The sequence below is a fragment of the Macrobrachium rosenbergii genome, chromosome 22 (assembly GCF_040412425.1).
Source record: "Macrobrachium rosenbergii isolate ZJJX-2024 chromosome 22, ASM4041242v1, whole genome shotgun sequence".
Taxonomy (NCBI): Eukaryota; Metazoa; Arthropoda; class Malacostraca; order Decapoda; family Palaemonidae; genus Macrobrachium; species Macrobrachium rosenbergii.
Window position 1 is genome coordinate 41,477,545 of NC_089762.1, and position 20,545 is coordinate 41,498,089.

At 34.8% G+C, this 20,545-nt stretch overlaps 1 protein-coding gene across 6 annotated transcripts; it reads right to left on the reverse strand.

Moving 5' to 3' along the window:
- Window positions 1–766: 766 nt before the first annotated feature.
- Window positions 767–20,468, reverse strand: LOC136850787 (luciferin sulfotransferase-like). Of its 6 annotated transcripts, XM_067124778.1 has the most exons (9): window positions 20,325–20,456; window positions 19,766–19,872; window positions 5,621–5,831; window positions 3,324–3,420; window positions 2,639–2,819; window positions 2,188–2,314; window positions 1,626–1,760; window positions 1,320–1,463; window positions 767–1,194 (listed from the first exon to the last, which is right to left on the reverse strand). In XM_067124778.1, the coding sequence occupies exons 1-9, from the start codon at window positions 20,419–20,421 to the stop codon at window positions 1,085–1,087; spliced, it is 1,209 nt and encodes a 402-aa protein (XP_066980879.1). In that variant the 5' UTR covers window positions 20,422–20,456; the 3' UTR covers window positions 767–1,084. The 6 variants fall into 6 exon arrangements, with proteins under 6 accessions (XP_066980879.1, XP_066980884.1, XP_066980882.1 ...); XM_067124783.1 differs by lacking the exon at window positions 19,766–19,872 and having other exon boundaries at window positions 20,325–20,468; XM_067124781.1 differs by lacking the exons at window positions 19,766–19,872; window positions 20,325–20,456 and adding an exon at window positions 18,563–18,797.
- Window positions 20,469–20,545: the final 77 nt, after the last annotated feature.

Consider the following 20,545-nt stretch of genomic DNA (forward strand, 5'->3'; position numbering starts at 1 on the left):
AGGCTTATCATAATGATGAAGGCACTCTATAACATCAAATTGCTTCTGTACTTGAAAGTTATCTCCTCTGATATGATTAAATGATACCTAAGTAAGCATAGCATCCTTTCCTAAAAACATGGAAAAATGATAATTACCATATTCATCTTGGTTTTCTGAAGAAAAAGCATTCTCCATCTCCTATCTGGCCAAGGCTTCATAGTCAAGATACTTAAAAAACACAACTTGACTCTGAGGAATATTACTAGAGAGAGAGAGAGAGAGACTGTATTGGCTGAAGGCAAACATTATTTCCTAATATATTGGGACAAAAAGAGACATTTGTAATGGGAATTAAGTTAATGGCTTTTTAAAAAAACTAAAACAAAACAACCAAAATACTAAATAAAAGAGAACACATAACAATACAGTAATGTACCATGATAAAAATACCTATACCAAATCAATAATGTAAATGTGATCCTGCTCTCTCACTCTCTCTATCTTAAATCCATGATACAATATATTATTAAACTTGAATGTAATGAAACATCACCAAAATAAACTACTTCACAAGATAAAATATTCATAATGATACAGTACTGTCCTTTAATGTAATAAAAATATGTACTGAACTACGCTACACTATATGTAAAAGTGCACAGACTCAAAGCACAGTACTGTGATAGTATCTAATTGTACTCACCTTCGTCTTTGTTCCTCAAGATAAAAACTGCAGCAGACGACGACTATAGCAGACGACACAACAGGACGGAAGGAATCGAAGTTGAATTACACTGATTTATTTACACTCTTCTCTACCCCATTACTTTTCATCAAAAGAAAAGTGCAAAACAAACAAAGCAACACAATCAACATTCTTATATGTTCATGCTATGTACAAGTATGGGTAAACTGCACACGGTAAGTCGTACTTTAGTCCTATATTCATATAAAAGATTCCTGCGATATGTCATGCTGTGTATGCATGTGAAAAAATTCAATTCCTATTTAGATATAGACTGCATTTTCTTTAAGCTCTATAAATAATCTAATCATTAATTACAAAAGTTAACCAAATGCGTCCAGAATAAAACGCAGTTTCTCAGATCCATTTGAATTCCTTCTCCAGTCCACAGCCTTTCTCCTTCGTCCATTTGGCGAATCTCTCTGTCATTTCCGCGTCAAAGTAATCCCGCCATCCCCCAGACTTACCTGGGAAGCCAAAAGTAATAATAATAATAATAATAATAATAATAATAATAATAATAATAATAATAATAATATATTGTCAAATACCTATGTTTTTTTTATGGAAAGTTCGATTATCAATCACGTACCTTTCCTGATAAAGCCACCTTCCTTCAAGTCTAAAAGTCCTATAGCAGCATTATTACTACCGTTTACAGCTTGGTTATTTTTCATCGAGTCAATATGCAGGTGAGATGATAGTTTTTCAAGCTGATCAGACGTAACCTGCTTTCCTAAGAAAGAAAAAAAACACGTTTTCTGTTTCACTCAGATCAATCTACCGTACAGTCTATCCCCCTCCATATAAGACAGTCAGTTCAACCACTCCTTTACATAATACAATTTTCCTTTGAAGCTATTTCTCTTTGGGTAAAATATAAGGCTAGATATCTTACCCAAAAAACTGGCGACCTTCTTTATAGTTGATGAAAGATCAGCTTTCAGTTGCTCGTAAGTTACAAAAAGCAGGTTAGGATGCTGGCGTCTCTCCCAGGCTTCTCTTAAGTGGCTCCAGAACGGCGACCACATAACTAGTGACCAGGAAGAAGAAGAGCTAAGAGTTCAATTGTTTCCTACGAGATTAGATTATTTTTGCATATGAAAAAACTGCATTGATCCTGTGGAGTTTTAATAGTTACCAGAGTTATATTGTGAAAAAGAACGAAAACTCGATATTCACCTTCTTTTCGTTCTCAAAAGAAATTAGTTGTTACCTTTTAAAGAATAAATTATGACTTTTCAATTTCATTTCCGGTTTTCAATTAAAGAAAGATATATTTGTGTACCGAACCTATATTCTTTCCCAAAAGTAAATATAATGATGCCAATAATGTTTTCATGCATAAGCTAAGATGACGGGATAATCTATGGCCCTGTGAGATCTATATCTACAAGAAATCATGGGTTTGAACCACAGAAGAGAGAGAGAGAGAGAGATAATCACCATCTCCATCTGACCTTGTTCATTAACGAAGAAGTCGAAGAAGTTCTTGAAGTCCCCTCGATAGCCATGCGACGTCCACATCCTGTGGTGGTGGTAATATGACACGACCACATCTCGTGGATCTCTTGCTACGTAAACGACCTGTAATTTTGAAGTCATTATTTTAGCTAACAAAGGACTTTCCTGTTACCAATTTTATTAATAATATTTCTAATAAATGTAGATAATTGTACAACACAGGCAAAGGAAGTATGTATAAGCAAAAACAAGGCTAAGTTCTTGGCTTTTTCATTCAGCAACACTGTTCTGGATTCTCATATAGGCCTACAATTCTTGACTAATTTAACCGTTCGGTATAAAATAACAATTATATAACAGCTTTTATATCGGTCAGATTATGAGGAAACTCTCCGTCTTTGTAATTTTACTATATTTAGTAAGGAAGTAACAGCTACACACGTTTACCTTGCAAGTATCCAGTAGGCTCGGAGGAAGGAGTGAAAACGGCATATGAGTCTTAATTGTCCTCGGGCTAGACGCATTAGCCGCTGCCGCTAAGTACTGACCAGGCTGAGGCGGAGGAAAAGTCAATTTTTCGCAAATTCCGGGCATCTTGAATACCCCAGGGTCAAGCACGTGGTCTGCCCTGGAAGTATATTGAACGAGAATGATCTTTCTTCAAAAAGGGAACGAATTAGTAATAGCAGTTCGCAGAATGTAATTCTCATTAAAATGTGAATTAATTACACACAAAAATAAATCAATATGACAAAAACGTTTGAAAAATACGTTGTTATTAAAAGATTATTAAAGGTTAAATACTAAGGGAATACCTAGCATACATGTTATTCTCTGCTCCACTTACAAAAAAGCAAAGAAAATATAACAAACATTAAACATGTTTCTTGATATTTTGCCATTTTAGATTTTCGTATCGATAACGTCGATGATTATTGTACGCCACGAAATAAAACTTTTTTGTTCATGAAAATTCATATTTACTGAAGAATATGAACATTTCTCAACTTTGCTTAAGAATGGAAACGTTTCTGTTTTGAGAAACTTACATAACAGAAAAATGAGAGAAGCTAACGCAGGCAATATCAAAATTACCTTGCTTAGTATTTTGAACACCAACACCAAAACTTACTCTAGGAAAGGAAATCTCGAATCCAGTTCGACTTTGGCTCCTTCGTAATCGAAGTCGTGCATCAAAAGCCACACCATTTCTTGAGTCCATGTTGTACCTGGGTAAAAAAAAGTCATCAGTCCTACGCACGTCTAGACTTACCCTACCTGTAAGATAAGGTTATTCAGACAGCAGGGGGTTTCTTGTTGTTGTAAGGTAAGGGCACAAACGAGAAAGTATAATAGCAAAGCATGGTGGGGGTAAAGGAATGGTAAGTATAGATGAAGAGAAATTAAAGATCGTATAGACTATAGACCAAGGTCCATAGAATACCTTAGACCTTGGTATAGCCGATGAATATAGTAGCTTTGGACAATATGTTACAATGCACAACTATCTGTAAGTGAAAAAAGAAGTTCTAGGCGCAACAATAAATCAAGTGGTGTTAATTTTACTACGTCAGACAAGGAAACAAAATACAATTTTTCCTAAGGTTTGTCTTACACGTTATCATTAGATTTGCCAAGATACTTTTCTCTCTCCTGTTTTTCGCTAATTTTACATTCATTTGGCAACATTATTTACTTGATTCTACCTTGATTCTGTTTGAAGAGTATAATATAAACGTAGTTTGCCTAAGTGCCCAATCATGCCTATATTACCGATAACGTACCTTAGGGAGCTCTGATAAGATATGATTTCGAAAGATTAGAGTTGAGAGGTGGTTCAGCCTTGCTCACCCTTAAAAATATATCGATATGTAAATCAACAAACAACTCCCTCTTGTCTTTGTTCATTGAGAACAAACAGTTTCGTTGAAAAAAAAAAAAACTATCTCTAACCAGAAGACTCCCAATAATTGCGATGTACCAGAATGCCTCTTGCTGTAGGCAACTAGGCATGCCTTTTTGTATGTTTGTAAGAGTGACCAAATGGAGGACACTAGACTGTTATGCTCTTCAAAGGCGAGGATGCTGCGAAAGATGTCTTATGATACAAGGCAAAACTGTGATGGTAAACAAGGCTCCCTAATTCCTAGTGTGAGGTTCAAGAAATGTCAGAAGTGAAAGACTGTTTCTTCATTATGTTGCTGTTTCAGGTTGTTTAGCTGGACGGAAAGATAGCGGGCGACCTGAGGCAAGACCACCTGAGGTCCCCGCTGCGTCCATACAGAAGTTGTGTTTGTTAACAGGCACAAGAAGACATATATAATGCGTTATGGAACAAGTAAAAGGCAGATATATATATCGGCGGGAAGGCCGTACAATGATGCATACAATTAGATACATAAAGAATCTGAAATAATAACAAGTAACATATATGACGTGATTAATGTACACATGAAGAGCGAAACAAGAATGGAGAGGCGATTTGACCAAGACCACCGATTTGACGCCCTCACGCTAGATGCAAAACGGGCTGATTGTATTCTGAGAAGAAAACTGTTGTCATGAGTTCTAATTATGTATACCAAGAAACTACGCATAATTCTTTATACATTCTTAATAAAGCTATCATCAAGATACTTGTTCGTTGTTTAATACCTAAGACAATTGTATCCTTTGCAAAACAAAGTTACGATAATAAAAGAGGCTACCTAACTGCTAGACGCATATAACGGTTTGTACGCTGTGAACAAAATTGTCGTCATGAATTAAAACTGCTCATATAAAGAAACCATGCATAATTTTCATACTCCGTACTTACGCAAGCAAAGTATTTGTTTGTTGTTTAAAGGCTATGACGACTGAGTATGACAAACATTTGGTAACCACAACCTTTCTACACTTTCAAACCGGACAGAACTGATAATGAACGGTCTATCAAGCAATGTCTCGTTATTGTCAGAATTTAAAGGATTGGCCTAGGTACAATCGATATATTACGATAAGGATGGGAAAATGTGTACAGCCGAATAAAAAATTAGTATAATGACAAAATAACAAGATCACCATAAAAGAAAAGAAAAATTACATTAAAAAATTCACATAACAATAATATGAATAGTGTAGAGTAAATAATACTAGGGCAAACAAACAATCGTAAATCTGCTCTCTCTCTCTCTCTCTCTCTCTCTCTCTCTCTCTCTCTCTCTCTCTCTCTCTCTCATTATATATATATATATATATATATATATATATATATATGTGTGTGTGTGTGTGTGTGTGTGTGTGTGTGTGTGTGTGTGTGTGTGTGTGTGTGTGTATGCATGTGTGTAGGGAGTACGAGAGCAAGTACTTTAGGGAGATTAATTTGTAAAACTGAGAAATAAAAGGATCTCAGAATTAAAGATGCAAAGGTAGAGATTGTAAACTTACCACACTTAGGATAGCTGGCCACAAAAACGTCTGTTTTCTTCACAGAGAAAGAGTATATAGGGTCCGCGCAGTCACGGTAGATGTCCTGGAAGAAGTAACCTGTGGGCTGGACTCGAACTGCCCCGGACAAGTGTCCAGTGAATTCCTTCTTGATCAGGTCATTTTCTTCCTTCTTCGGCGTTTCCAACGTGTAGGGGAATTTCTCCGTCATCTGGGGAATAAAGACGGAGGAAAGGGGTGAAGGAGTGTCCCGTCAGGGCGACAGAGATGTCAATGAGTCTATCTGTTTACTGACGGCGTAAATCTGGGCCTAAGACGATGTGGACTGCTATGCTGCTTTCAAAAGAGGCTGGTAAATACAGAGGGATTATGTAACTGTTCAGTGCCCGTATTTGTTCAGTTAATAAAAAAAAGTTCTAACTGTACTGTATGACAGTCGTGAACGACTTCCTAAAATAAAAAAAAATGCAACTTTCTCCATATCTCTCATTGACATAAACAGGGGGACGTTGGAATCCAATATGGTTAATTATTATTATTATTATTATTATTATTATTATTATTATTATTATTATTATTATTATTATTATTATTACTCGATTTATGGGAGTTGCATTTAATCCTGTATAGTGACGTCAGTTAAGTCAAGATGTCACGAGGAGGAAACCATGTCTTGTCGATACACATACAGGAAAACCTTAGTAAAAACTGTAAATTATTATAAAACTAACTGTAAATAATCATAATAATCGCTGTCACAATACCAGTCAAGATCTTCTCGATAACACACAATTATAACACTTGAAAAAGAAAACATAACTTACAATAACCACTGGGCAACGCTCACTGCTTTCGAGTTTATATACTAAATAAAACCAAACATTTCGTATGTCTACCTCTTCCTGTCGATGGCAATACACAGAATTTACAGTCACAGGACGTCAATAACGGATGTTCCCCTTTCTCTTAGGACTGGCAAACAGGAAATGGTCACTTAAGCCTCTATACTACGTGGTTTCTGTTTTATCTACGTCATGACTGTGCGATGGCTAGGCTGTGTGATTCGTGCTTGGGAAATTTGATGTAATGAATGAGGAAAGACATATGCGCGCGCACACACACACACACACAAACACTATTTTAATTAAACATTCTTGACTTCACCAGTTACGGGGCAATTCTAGAAACTTATATGACCATCATTATTTTCGTATACAATTTCGGGTTTGCGTTTTGCATAACTCGTACATCTCTCCACTAATGCCAGTCTAACCTAACTAAGTAAATAAATAAATAAATAAATAAATAAATAAAAGTGATATCTAAAACTTTTATAGTCAATATTGCACTAAATAATTGTCTTAAATCTTAACTCAAGTGAGGCTTCTACAGAGCGAGATCTAACTGGTACCTTTCATCTCTAACTGTTCCCGAGTCATTAGGATAGCCAATTTTGATGTTAAAATGAATCTTTGGGTTTTAGTCTTTCTATTTTGACATCACTTAAAGCCTGAAAAGTTTTAGGTATTACTAGCAAAGCTTTGCATCATCTCCAGAGATAATGTTGAAGAAACGCGTTTCAACCATTACTGAAAAGTTGCTCTGTTTAGATGTCAGCAGTTCCCTTCTGGCAGATGGTGTTATTTCTGACACGATGTCACAGTTCTCAGTATCAGAGGTCTTCATTCCCTTTACCTCTTCACCGCACTAAACAAATTGTGACACCGTCCTAAGTGGCTGCTCTAGAACCAAGAGCTCGTGCTGGCATACTGTTGGCTTAACCCAAAACAACCAACAATGGCACGGTCCTCCCGACGATGTTATTGATGCTGGTACTGAATACATATTCTTAAAGAGGTCAACACGGTAGTTATTTTTATTTCTAAACTAAATTGGTGTTTGTATATATATATATATATATATATATATATATATATATATATATATATATATATATATATATATATATATATATATATATATATATATATATATATATATATATATATATATATATATAGCAAGAAGGCACTAAAGCAGACAGCTTGGTACATGGTTTTCCTTTATTCAGGGCGGCCTACGTTTCGAGATCCTTGTCTCATCCTCAAGGCTAAAAATACAAAGTAAAATATACAAATACAGCAAGAAGATTTAGGATATATGTACAAATAAAATATGATAAAGTAAAACATCAGTAAAAAAAGGTAAACCTAAAATAAAATTGTTAAAAAAAAAAAAAAAAGAAAGAGAAAGAAATAGAAAATTTTTAACTAACAGACCTTATTCCTCGAAGTTCAGTTGCTGTATGAAAACAATAAACATAAGGTGGGGTGTGGTTTAAGCTATATACAGGGCGTGGGACGAGGAATGATTGTTCAAAGAGGGAACAAGCTTTTTGATCGCTAACGATTCAAGAATAGGGAGGTGGTGTTCGTGTTGACTAGTTAGTATAATCTTAAAATCATTATAGTTTATTTTACTTTTGCATAGTTTTATGTGGTTTCTAATATTGGATGTTTCGGGGATTAGACAACTTGCACCCAGTGCGAAAGCTAACGCCAATATGTGCGTCACATCTGACCTTAAGCAGTCGGCGTGTGTTTCCCACGTATGTCTGACAATGGCATTGACAGCAAGTAAATAAATAAACAACACCGGACTGCATTAAAGGGGGCAGTTTTTCTTTGTGACGAAACATACCGCCAATAGTTCTTGGGTTCTTAAATATGAGCTTCACGTCAACTGCAGGAAAATAATTCGTTAAAATCCTTTTAGATTGGGTAGGAAAGAGGTGTCATGCGTGAACGGAAAACTTATATAATATGTTAATTTATGTGCCAAGTGTGTGGTAGCAGGAGGGTGAAAGGACTTATCCAATGCTCTCTTAACATACTTTAAAAATAAATTGGATGGGTAGCAGTTGGATTTAAAATAATCATAAAGAAAACCTATTTCCTTGTGAAAAAGATGCCAGTCGGATGTAAGTGTTATGGCCTGTGGAGGAGAGTGGACAGGGAATTCAATTTAAAATTATAAAAGCACGAACTGTAAAAATTCTGCCCAAGACCAGTAAAGGTTTTCTTGCGGAACACACCAGTATGAAATCTCTTTTCTTCACGGATGACGATGGTGTCTAAAAAGGATAATTGGTTATTATTTTCTAATTCATAAGTAAATTTAATGTTATTATGTAGCGAATTAGCATACTGCAAAAACTGGTCACAGTGGTGACGTTCTTTAAAAAGGACAAAAGTGTCGTCAACATAACGGCGATAAAATAACGGCTTGAAAACAGAGGACAGCTGTCCAGCAGCTCTCTCTCGAATTTGTGCATAAAAATATCAGCAAAAATGCAGCTTAATGGATTACCCATTCCTACACCTTCCACTTGCATGTAAACTTCATCATTAAACACAAAGGCCGTGTCCCACCGCCAACTCCAGTAGCTCTTTAAAATCTAAGCGGTTAAAACCGTGGTACACATTGTCCTGATCATTAAAAATAGTATCCAAAATATAATCGATTGTTTCCTCCACTGGTATATTAGTGAATAGTGACTCTATATCAAAACTGGCCATGACCAAATCGGAATCTTGACATAAAATATTATTTTTAAATTCTAAGGAACTGTTAACAGTAAATTCATTTTGAAAGAGTTTTCCAAGAGAGGGACTATGTATTTTGCAATTTTGTAGTTGGGTGTAGTATATGAAGAAAGGATTGGCCTCATAGGTATATTCTCTTTATGTATCTTGGGAGGCCATACATGATACCATAAAGATGATCCAGTGACGAAAAGCTCATCATAAGTAGTTTGAGTAATAACCTGTTTATTTTTTAAAGATCTCAGAAAACGGTTAATTTTGTCCTCTTTCTTAAAAATAAGTTTAAAGTCTTTGTTACAATTTTTGAAATTTAGAATCATCGGTGAGTATATTCTGCATTTTTTTGAGATAATCAACTTTATTCAAAATAACTGTACCATTACCTTTATCTGGTTTGGAAAATATTAAGTTATTATTTTTTCTCAATTTCTGAAGGGTATTTAGATCATCTTTGTTAAAGAAAGGGCCCATCTAGTTTTCTGTTTGTGGTAATTAGTATGTGCAAAGCAGACAGTTCAGTTTGGAATTTTGATAGGTTAGCGTTTAAAGGCAAGTTCTTCAGTTTGGTAAAAAGTACTTCAAAGGGCAAATAGTACTCATAGTAAGAGGGTTTGTAGTTGGGTAAACAGAAATCCAGTCCAAAAGATAAAAGAAATTCTTCTTTCTTAGTTAAGTTATAGTCAGAGAAGTTGAAAACCACCTTGTTCCCTTTACCAGAAAAATTCGGTTTGAAGACTCTAGTTTCTTAAGTTTGTTGTTATGGGTGTTTTAACAATATAGCCATTTAAATCTTTAGATAACAACCAGTTAAAAATGATTAAATCAATAAGTGTGAGTCGGTTATGGATATCATTATACAAAAGTTGTAGAGGTTTGACATGTTTAGAAATAAGCTTTTCTTTGGTACAGATTTCAATAGACAATAGTGCAGACGTGGAATCATGATAGAATTTAGTATTACATAACGAACGTCTATATAATTTAAATTTAACAAAGTTGGGTGTGACCTGATTGAGCTGGCAATATTGCAAGAATTCGAGGTCGAGTTTTGCTTTCCACCACTTCTTCAAAGTAATCTCCAATTTACGACAAGTCAGTAGTAGAGGGCGGTCGTATCTGCGCTGGATCAGGTCGCGGAAATGCAAAATACCACTGGACCTGAGGCGGACGAGGAAGAGCAAGGCGAACATCCAGGAAAACATGGTAGAAAGTCAAGGAGATGTTTCGTGAGGCAGATGAAGTCCAGAATAAGCTGGTGGACCAGGCGGGACGTAAAATTTCAAGAATCCACATAACAGCAGGAAGAACACATTGGTGTGAAATCGAGGCTATTCCTCAGCAAAATAGCAAGAAGGCACTAAAGCAGACAGCTTGGTACATGGTTTTCCTTTATTCAGGGCGGCCTACGTTTGAGATCCTGTCTCATCCTCAAGGCTAAAAATACAAAGTAAAATATACAAATACAGCAAGAAGATTTAGGATATATGTACAAATAAAATATGATAAAGTAAAACATCAGTAAAAAAGGTAAACCTAAAATAAAATTGTTAAAAAAAAAAAAAAAAAAAAGAGAAAGAAATAGAAAATTTTTAACTAACAGACCTTATTCCTCGAAGTTCAGTTGCTGTATGAAAAACAATAAACATAAGGTGGGGTGTGGTTTAAGCTATATACAGGGGCGTGGACGAGGAATGATTGTTCAAAGAGGGAACAAGCTTTTTGATCGCTAACGATTCAAGAATAGGGAGGTGGTGTTCGTGTTGACTAGTTAGTATAATCTTAAAATCATTATAGTTTATTTTACTTTTTGCATAGTTTTATGTGGTTTCTAATATTGGATGTTTCGGGATTAGACAACTTGCACCCAGTGCGAAAGCTAACGCCAATATGTGCGTCACATCTGACCTTAAGCAGTCGGCGTGTGTTTCCCACGTATGTCTGACAATGGCATTGACAGCAAGTAAATAAATAAACAACACCGGACTGCATTAAAGGGGGCAGTTTTTCTTTGTGACGAAACATACCGCCAATAGTTCTTGGGTTCTTAAATATGAGCTTCACGTCAACTGCAGGAAAATAATTCGTTAAAATCCTTTTTAGATTGGGTAGGAAAGAGGTGTCATGCGTGAACGGAAAACTTATATAATATGTTAATTTATGTGCCAAGTGTGTGGTAGCAGGAGGGTGAAAGGACTTATCCAATGCTCTCTTAACATACTTTAAAAATAAATTGGATGGGTAGCAGTTGGATTTAAAATAATCATAAAGAAAACCTATTTCCTTGTGAAAAAGATGCCAGTCGGATGTAAGTGTTATGGCCCGTTTTCTGAGATCTTTAAAAAATAAACAGGTTATTACTCAAACTACTTATGATGAGCTTTTCGTCACTGGATCATCTTATGGTATCATGTATGGCCTCCCAAGATACATAAAGAGAATATACCTATGAGGCCAATCCTTTCTTCATATACTACACCCAACTACAAAATTGCAAAATACATAGTCCCTCTCTTGGAAAACTCTTTCAAAATGAATTTACTGTTAACAGTTCCTTAGAATTTAAAAATAATATTTTATGTCAAGATTCCGATTTGGTCATGGCCAGTTTTGATATAGAGTCACTATTCACTAATATACCAGTGGAGGAAACAATCGATTATATTTTGGATACTATTTTTAATGATCAGGACAATGTAACCACAGTTTTAACCGCTTAGATTTTAAAGAGCTACTGGAGTTGGCGGTGCGGGACACGGCCTTTGTGTTTAATGATGAAGTTTACATGCAAGTGGAAGGTGTAGGAATGGGTAATCCATTAAGCTGCATTTTTGCTGATATTTTTATGCACAAATTCGAGAGAGAGCTGCTGGACAGCTGTCCCTCTGTTTTCAAGCCGTTATTTTATCGCCGTTATGTTGACGACACTTTTGTCCTTTTTAAAGAACGTCACCACTGTGACCAGTTTTTTTGCAGTATGCTAATTCGCTACATAATAACATTAAATTTACTTATGAATTAGAAAATAATAACCAATTATCCTTTTTAGACACCATCGTCATCCGTGAAGAAAAGAGATTTCATACTGGTGTGTTCCGCAAGAAAACCTTTACTGGTCTTGGGCAGAATTTTTACAGTTCGTGCTTTTATAATTTTAAATTGAATTCCCTGTCCACTCTCCTCCACAGGGCCATAACACTTACATCCGACTGGCATCTTTTTCACAAGGAAATAGGTTTTCTTTATGATTATTTTAAATCCAACTGCTACCCATCCAATTTATTTTTAAAAGTATGTTAAGAGAGCATTGGATAAGTCCTTTCACCCTCCTGCTACCACACACTTGGCACATAAATTAACATATTATATAAGTTTTCCGTTCACGCATGACACCTCTTTCCTACCCAATCTAAAAGGATTTTAACGAATTATTTTCCTGCAGTTGACGTGAAGCTCATATTTAAGAACCCAAGAACTATTGGCGGTATGTTTCGTCACAAAGAAAAACTGCCCCTTTAATGCAGTCCGGTGTTGTTTATTTATTTACTTGCTGTCAATGCCATTGTCAGACATACGTGGGAAACACACGCCGACTGCTTAAGGTCAGATGTGACGCACATATTGGCGTTAGCTTTCGCACTGGGTGCAAGTTGTCTAATCCCGAAACATCCAATATTAGAAACCACATAAAACTATGCAAAAGTAAAATAAACTATAATGATTTTAAGATTATACTAACTAGTCAACACGAACACCACCTCCCTATTCTTGAATCGTTAGCGATCAAAAAGCTTGTTCCCTCTTTGAACAATCATTCCTCGTCCACGCCCCTGTATATAGCTTAAACCACACCCCACCTTATGTTTATTGTTTTTCATACAGCAACTGAACTTCGAGGAATAAGGTCTGTTAGTTAAAAATTTTCTATTTCTTTCTCTCTTTTTTTTTTTTTTTAACAATTTTATTTTAGGTTTACCTTTTTTACTGATGTTTTACTTTATCATATTTTATTTGTACATATATCCTAAATCTTCTTGCTGTATTTGTATATTTTACTTTGTATTTTTAGCCTTGAGGATGAGACAAGGATCTCGAAACGTAGGCCGCCCTGAATAAAGGAAAACCATGTACCAAGCTGTCTGCTTTAGTGCCTTCTTGCTATTTTGCTGAGGAATAGCCTCGATTTCACACCAATGTGTTCTTCCTGCTGTTATGTGGATTCTTGAAATTTTACGTCCCGCCTGGTCCACCAGCTTATTCTGGACTTCATCTGCCTCACGAAACATCTCCTTGACTTTCTACCATGTTTTCCTGGATGTTCGCCTTGCTCTTCCTCGTCCGCCTCAGGTCCAGTGGTATTTTGCATTTCCGCGACCTGATCCAGCGCAGATACGACCGCCCTCTACTACTGACTTGTCGTAAATTGGAGATTACTTTGAAGAAGTGGTGGAAAGCAAAACTCGACCTCGAATTCTTGCAATATTGCCAGCTCAATCAGGTCACACCAACTTTGTTAAATTTAAATTATATAGACGTTCGTTATGTAATACTAAATTCTATCATGATTCCACGTCTGCACTATTGTCTATTGAAATCTGTACCAAAGAAAAGCTTATTTCTAAACATGTCAAACCTCTACAACTTTTGTATAATGATATCCATAACCGACTCACACTTATTGATTTAATCATTTTTAACTGGTTGTTATCTAAAGATTTAAATGGCTATATTGAAAAGGTACAAAACACCCATAACAACAAACTTAAGAAACTAGGAGTCTTCAAACCGAATTTTTCTGGTAAAGGGAACAAGGTGGTTTTCAACTTCTCTGACTATAACTTAACTAAGAAAGAAGAATTTCTTTTATCTTTTGGACTGGATTTCTGTTTACCCAACTACAAACCCTTTTACTATGAGTACTATTTGCCCTTTGAAGTACTTTTTACCAAACTGAAGAACTTGCCTTTAAACGCTAACCTATCAAAATTCCAAACTGAACTGTCTGCTTTCGCACATACTAATTACCACAAACAGAAAACTAGATGGGCCCCTTTCTTTAACAAAGATGATCTAAATACCCTTCAGAAATTGAGAAAAAATAATAACTTAATATTTTCCAAACCAGATAAAGGTAATGGTACAGTTATTTTGAATAAAGTTGATTATCTCCAAAAAATGCAGAATATACTCACCGATGATTCTAAATTTCAAAAAATTGGTAACAAAGACTTTAAACTTATTTTTAAGAAAGAGGACAAAATTAACTGTTTTCTGAGATCTTTAAAAATAAACAGGTTATTACTCAAACTACTTATGATGAGCTTTTCGTCACTGGATCATCTTATGGTATCATGTATGGCCTCCCAAGATACATAAAGAGAATATACCTATGAGGCCAATCCTTTCTTCATATACTACACCCAACTACAAAATTGCAAAATACATAGTCCCTCTCTTGGAAAACTCTTTTAAAAATGAATTTACTGTTAACAGTTCCTTAGAATTTAAAAATAATATTTTATGTCAAGATTCCGATTTGGTCATGGCCAGTTTTGATATAGAGTCACTATTCACTAATATACCAGTGGAGGAAAACAATCGATTATATTTTGGATACTATTTTTTAATGATCAGGACAATGTGTACCACGGTTTTAACCGCTTAGATTTTAAAGAGCTACTGGAGTTGGCGGTGCGGGACACGGCCTTTGTGTTTAATGATGAAGTTTACATGCAAGTGGAAGGTGTAGGAATGGGTAATCCATTAAGCTGCATTTTTGCTGATATTTTTATGCACAAATTCGAGAGAGAGCTGCTGGACAGCTGTCCCTCTGTTTTCAAGCCGTTATTTTATCGCCGTTATGTTGACGACACTTTTGTCCTTTTAAAGAACGTCACCACTGTGACCAGTTTTGCAGTATGCTAATTCGCTACATAATAACATTAAATTTACTTATGAATTAGAAAATAATAACCAATTATCCTTTTTTAGACACCATCGTCATCCGTGAAGAAAAGAGATTTCATACTGGTGTGTTCCAAGCAAGAAAACCTTTACTGGTCTTGGGCAGAATTTTTACAGTTCGTGCTTTTATAATTTTAAATTGAATTCCCTGTCCACTCTCCTCCACAGGGCCATAACACTTACATCCGACTGGCATCTTTTTCACAAGGAAATAGGTTTTCTTTATGATTATTTTAAATCCAACTGCTACCCATCCAATTTATTTTTAAAGTATGTTAAGAGAGCATTGGATAAGTCCTTTCACCCTCCTGCTACCACACACTTGGCACATAAATTAACATATTATATAAGTTTTCCGTTCACGCATGACACCTCTTTCCTACCCAATCTAAAAGGATTTTAACGAATTATTTTCCTGCAGTTGACGTGAAGCTCATATTTAAGAACCCAAGAACTATTGGCGGTATGTTTCATCACAAAGAAAAACTGCCCCTTTAATGCAGTCCGGTGTTGTTTATTTATTTACTTGCTGTCAATGCCATTGTCAGACATACGTGGGAAACACATCGCCGACTGCTTAAGGTCAGATGTGACGCTTTTATATTGGCGTTAGCTTTGACTGGGTGCAAGTTGTCTAATCCCGAAACATCCAATATTAGAAACCACATAAAACTATGCAAAAGTAAAATAAACTATAATGATTTTAAGATTATACTAACTAGTCAACACGAACACCACCTCCCTATTCTTGAATCGTTAGCGATCAAAAAGCTTGTTCCCTCTTTGAACAATCATTCCTCGTCCACGCCCCTGTATATAGCTTAAACCACACCCCACCTTATGTTTATTGTTTTTCATACAGCAACTGAACTTCGAGGAATAAGGTCTGTTAGTTAAAAATTTTCTATTTCTTTCTCTCTTTCTTTTTTTTTTTTTTTTTTTAACAATTTTATTTTAGGTTTACCCTTTTTTACTGATGTTTTACTTTATCATATTTTATTTGTACATATATCCTAAATCTTCTTGCTGTATTTGTATATTTTACTTTGTATTTTTAGCCTTGAGGATGAGACAAGGATCTCAAACGTAGGCCGCCTGAATAAAGGAAAACCATGTACCAAGCTGTCTGCTTTAGTGCCTTCTTGCTATTTTGCTGAGGAATAGCCTCGATTTCACACCAATATATATATATATATATATATATATATATATATATATATATAATTATTTTTATTTGTTCATTACTCTTTCCTTCCCGTTCGTAATTGCTTTCCGTAATAGCCATTCAGTTTTCGCGAATTTTGCTTTGCAAGTGACCAAAGGTCGATAACAACTAACAATAAAATACACCGAACGAGTACAATTTACAATGTGAAAACAGACAGAATTAAAGTTAAATACAATCTTGATGCCTGCGAAAGAAGAAATACACGATACATAAATTGAGGACAGATAAATAATTACATACACAGTTTAAATGATCGAATTTACGTGACCTGGCTCGTCAGGTGTGACAAATTGCAAATACAAAGAAAATGGGCCGTCGCCAAAGAAAACTCGCTCAGCTGGGACTTTACAAAAAACATGATCAGCAGAGACTGTACAAATGACTTTACAGTGTCAACGAAAAATACACCAGTAATTTCATAACATGTATTTCATGTAGATCTTACCCCACATTTCTGAGAGGTACGACGCAGGCCTAGTACTTTTCTATCCCCGGCGATCTGTACAAGTAGAGGGGTGTCAGCGAAACTTGAAACTCCCAAACAACCAAATCTCCAATGCCCCGTTGTGGGACCTTTTCGGCCCATGGTTGCTAAATCTATTAATTTAGCCATCTAATTTCACTCAAGGGCAAAGCTCTCTTGTAACCTTGGCTTAGTTCCTTATTTGACACCGTTTTCTTTTAAAAGTGACACTGTATAACAGCAACGGTCAGGCGTTGGTCTAGATTTGCCTAAATATTTATCGTTCTCCTTACAGCTTATGTAACTTGTTACACAATACGGGTACTGCCATAGACGCATGCTCTCTCTCTCTCTCTCTCTCTCTCTCAATATATATATATATATATATATATATATATATATATATATATATATATATATATATATATATATATATATATATATATATATATATATATATATATATATATATATATATATATATATATATATATATATATATATATATATATATATATATATATATATATATATATATATATATATATATATATATATATATATATATATATATATATATATATATATATATATATATATATATATATATATATATATATATATATATATATATACATGATTATTATCACTTTTGTAAAGTGTCGTGATTCATTTATCACACATTACCACAGGTGAAAAAAAAGAATATATGTGTAGGTCTGGCAGGTTTCGACTTTATTTCCAAGCCATTGGCTTGAAATAAAGTCGAAACCGCCAGACCTACACCCCATTTATCACACATTCTTATTTAAGAAACCTGTGGTAATGTGTGATATATATATATATATATATATATATATATATATATATAATATATATATATATATATATATATATATATATATATATATATATATATATATATATATATATATATATATATATATATATATATATATATATATATATATATATATATATATATATATATATATATATATATATATATATATATATATATATATGTACACGTGTGTAGAGAGAGAGAGATATTAATCTACACGAACACTTGACAAAATATTTTTAGACGAGCAACTGTAAACGATGCATGTGAACTTGCAATTCTTAAAAAAGTACGATCCTATCACATGTGAAAAAAACGGCATAAGTCTAGTGAGCCATTTAGTAAGTTATAAATAAATAAGTAAATAATGAGTCAGTCAGTTCCACTGTCTGTCAACAAAGCAAGTAAGGAACACTCGCTCTTGGCAAGAAACAGATCGAGGGTTAATAACCTCAGGGAACTAAAATCATTTGATTAAAAGGTTTGCATCATGAAAGAAAACAATTTCTCATATTTCTTGAGTTTTACAGAAATAAAAAAGTGACACATTAACACTCTCGGTATATACTTTGTATTTACACTACTGAATGACCTTTCACTCTAGATGATAGCGAAAGGACAGTGAGTCTTTTAAGTTAAGGGGGAAATTGACCTATAGACCTTATAGCCAGCTCACTTTGGATTATATCAACATTTTTTTAAACCCAGCAAGGCAAAACCAACCAAAAAAGATTATACGTTTAAACGGTAAGCTGAACAAGGCCTACTACTACACTATATAAGATCAATACGTTTCATCAAAGATAGCCGAACAATGCAATGACCTTCTTCAGCAACTTACGGTTGATGAAAAGCACGCTTGACATCCAAGACACACAATGCCTGTAGTCGTCTACAGCAAGGGCCTTGGGTATAGTCTACACTCGAAGTCTTAGTTACTACTGAAAGTCGAACTATACTGTAGTGGTTGAACTACAACGACCACACCCTCCATTTTCTTCTTGTTCACCTGTTAGCAACAGCACCAAGGAAGTTGCCATCTCGCTCCTCTCACTCGTCGATGATCATCGTAGCTAAGAGCGGATTGAACGTCCAAGGACATCGTGACAGAAGATGTAATTCCTTGTCCTCTTATATGTCAAGGATTTATCGCTTATTCATATTTCTGGAATTCCTACGTGTTAAGCTGTTACACTTGAACGATTCTGTGCACTTTTAAAGAAAATTTCCTTACTGCAATAAATATATATCAATTATATATTTACAAATTCCTAAAATATAATTTCGCAAAGTTATAATGATTTTCCTTGTTCGATTAGAACTGAAGGAAAGGATGTGACCAGTGTTGACATGCTATCCGACTCTCTCTCTCTCTCTCTCTCTCAATCTCTCTTTGTGTGTGTGACTGAAAACTACAATAATTCAGCATAAGTCATTTACAACTACAGTAATCACACGAATAGATGAAAAAATTAATACGTAATATATAATTTTCCTAATAATTGGAATTGGCATACAAAATTTAGGCCAAAGGCCAAGCGCTGGGACCTGTAAGGTCATTCAGCACTGAGAAAAAAAATTACACAATTGTTAGGAGAGGATGGAAAGTAAGATAGAAGGGAGTGTATGAACGGAGGTACAGTGAAGGAAATGAAAGGGCTGAAGGGACACTGCAAAGAACCTTTAGTAATGCCTACAGTGCACTGCGTGAGGCACACTGACAGCACTATTCCCCCCTATGGAGAATTCCTTAATTCACACAAACCAAAATCCTACAGGTTTATTCTATAGAACTATATTGGCAATTTTCAAAATGTCAAATAAATATACATTTATTCCAAAAAGTTATAAATTACACGAGACAAATAACATGTGCCTTACTCTAGAACCAAATGAGGTCTGATATAAAGGCTTTCATAATGATGAAGGCACTCTATAACATCAAATTGCTTCTATACTTGAAAGTTATCTCATCTAATATGATTAAATGATACCTAAGTAAGCATAGCATCCTTTCCTAAAAACATGAAAAAATTATAATTACCATATTCATCTTGGTTTTCTGAAGAAGAAGCATTCTCCAGTTCCTTTCTGGCCAAGGCTTCATAGTCAAGATACTTAAAAAACACAACTTGACTCTGAGGAATATTACTAGAGAGAGAGAGAGAGAGAGACTGTATTGGCTGAAGGCAAACATTATTTCCTAATATATTGGGACAAAAAGAGACATTTGTAATGGGAATTAAGTTAATGGCTTTTTAAAAAAACTAAAACAAAACAACCAAAATACTAAATAAAAGAGAACACTGATAACAATACAGTAATGTACCAAGATAAACATATCTATAGCACATTAATAATGTAAATGTGATCCTGCTCTCTCACTCTCTCCTCTCTCTATCTTAAAGCTATGATACAATATATTATTAAACTTGAATGCAATGAAACATCACCAAAATAAACTACTTCACAAGATAAAATATTCATAATGATACAGTATTGTCCTTTAATGTAATAAAAATATGTACTGAACTACGCTACACTATATGTAAAAGTGCACAGACTCAAAGCACAGTACTGTGATAGTATCTAATTGTACTCACCTTCTTCGTCTTTGTTCCTCAAGATAAAAACTGCAGCAGACAACGACAAGCAGAAGATACAACAGGACAGAAGGAATCGATTAAATGCAGGCATCATGATAGCGTTAAACTATGTAGATCGACTGATGATGGGCCAATACTGTCGTCTGCTACTCAAGATCTTGGAATAATAACTCGTACGGGGCCCCTCCCACTTCAGAATCTGTGATGGTGTCATAGAA

Bases quoted from the DNA above. Each gene is read 5' to 3' on its own strand.
- LOC136850787 (XM_067124778.1), bottom strand. From the start codon at position 20,421: ATGATGCCTGCATTTAATCGATTCCTTCTGTCCTGTTGTATCTTCTGC. The intron at 3,421-5,620 runs GTAAGTTTACAA...TTTTTTACCCAG, and splicing joins GGCCAGCTATCCTAAGTGTG to GTACAACATGGACTCAAGAA. The intron at 1,761-2,187 runs GTCAGATGGAGA...CCTGGTCACTAG, and splicing joins CTTCTTCGTTAATGAACAAG to TTATGTGGTCGCCGTTCTGG.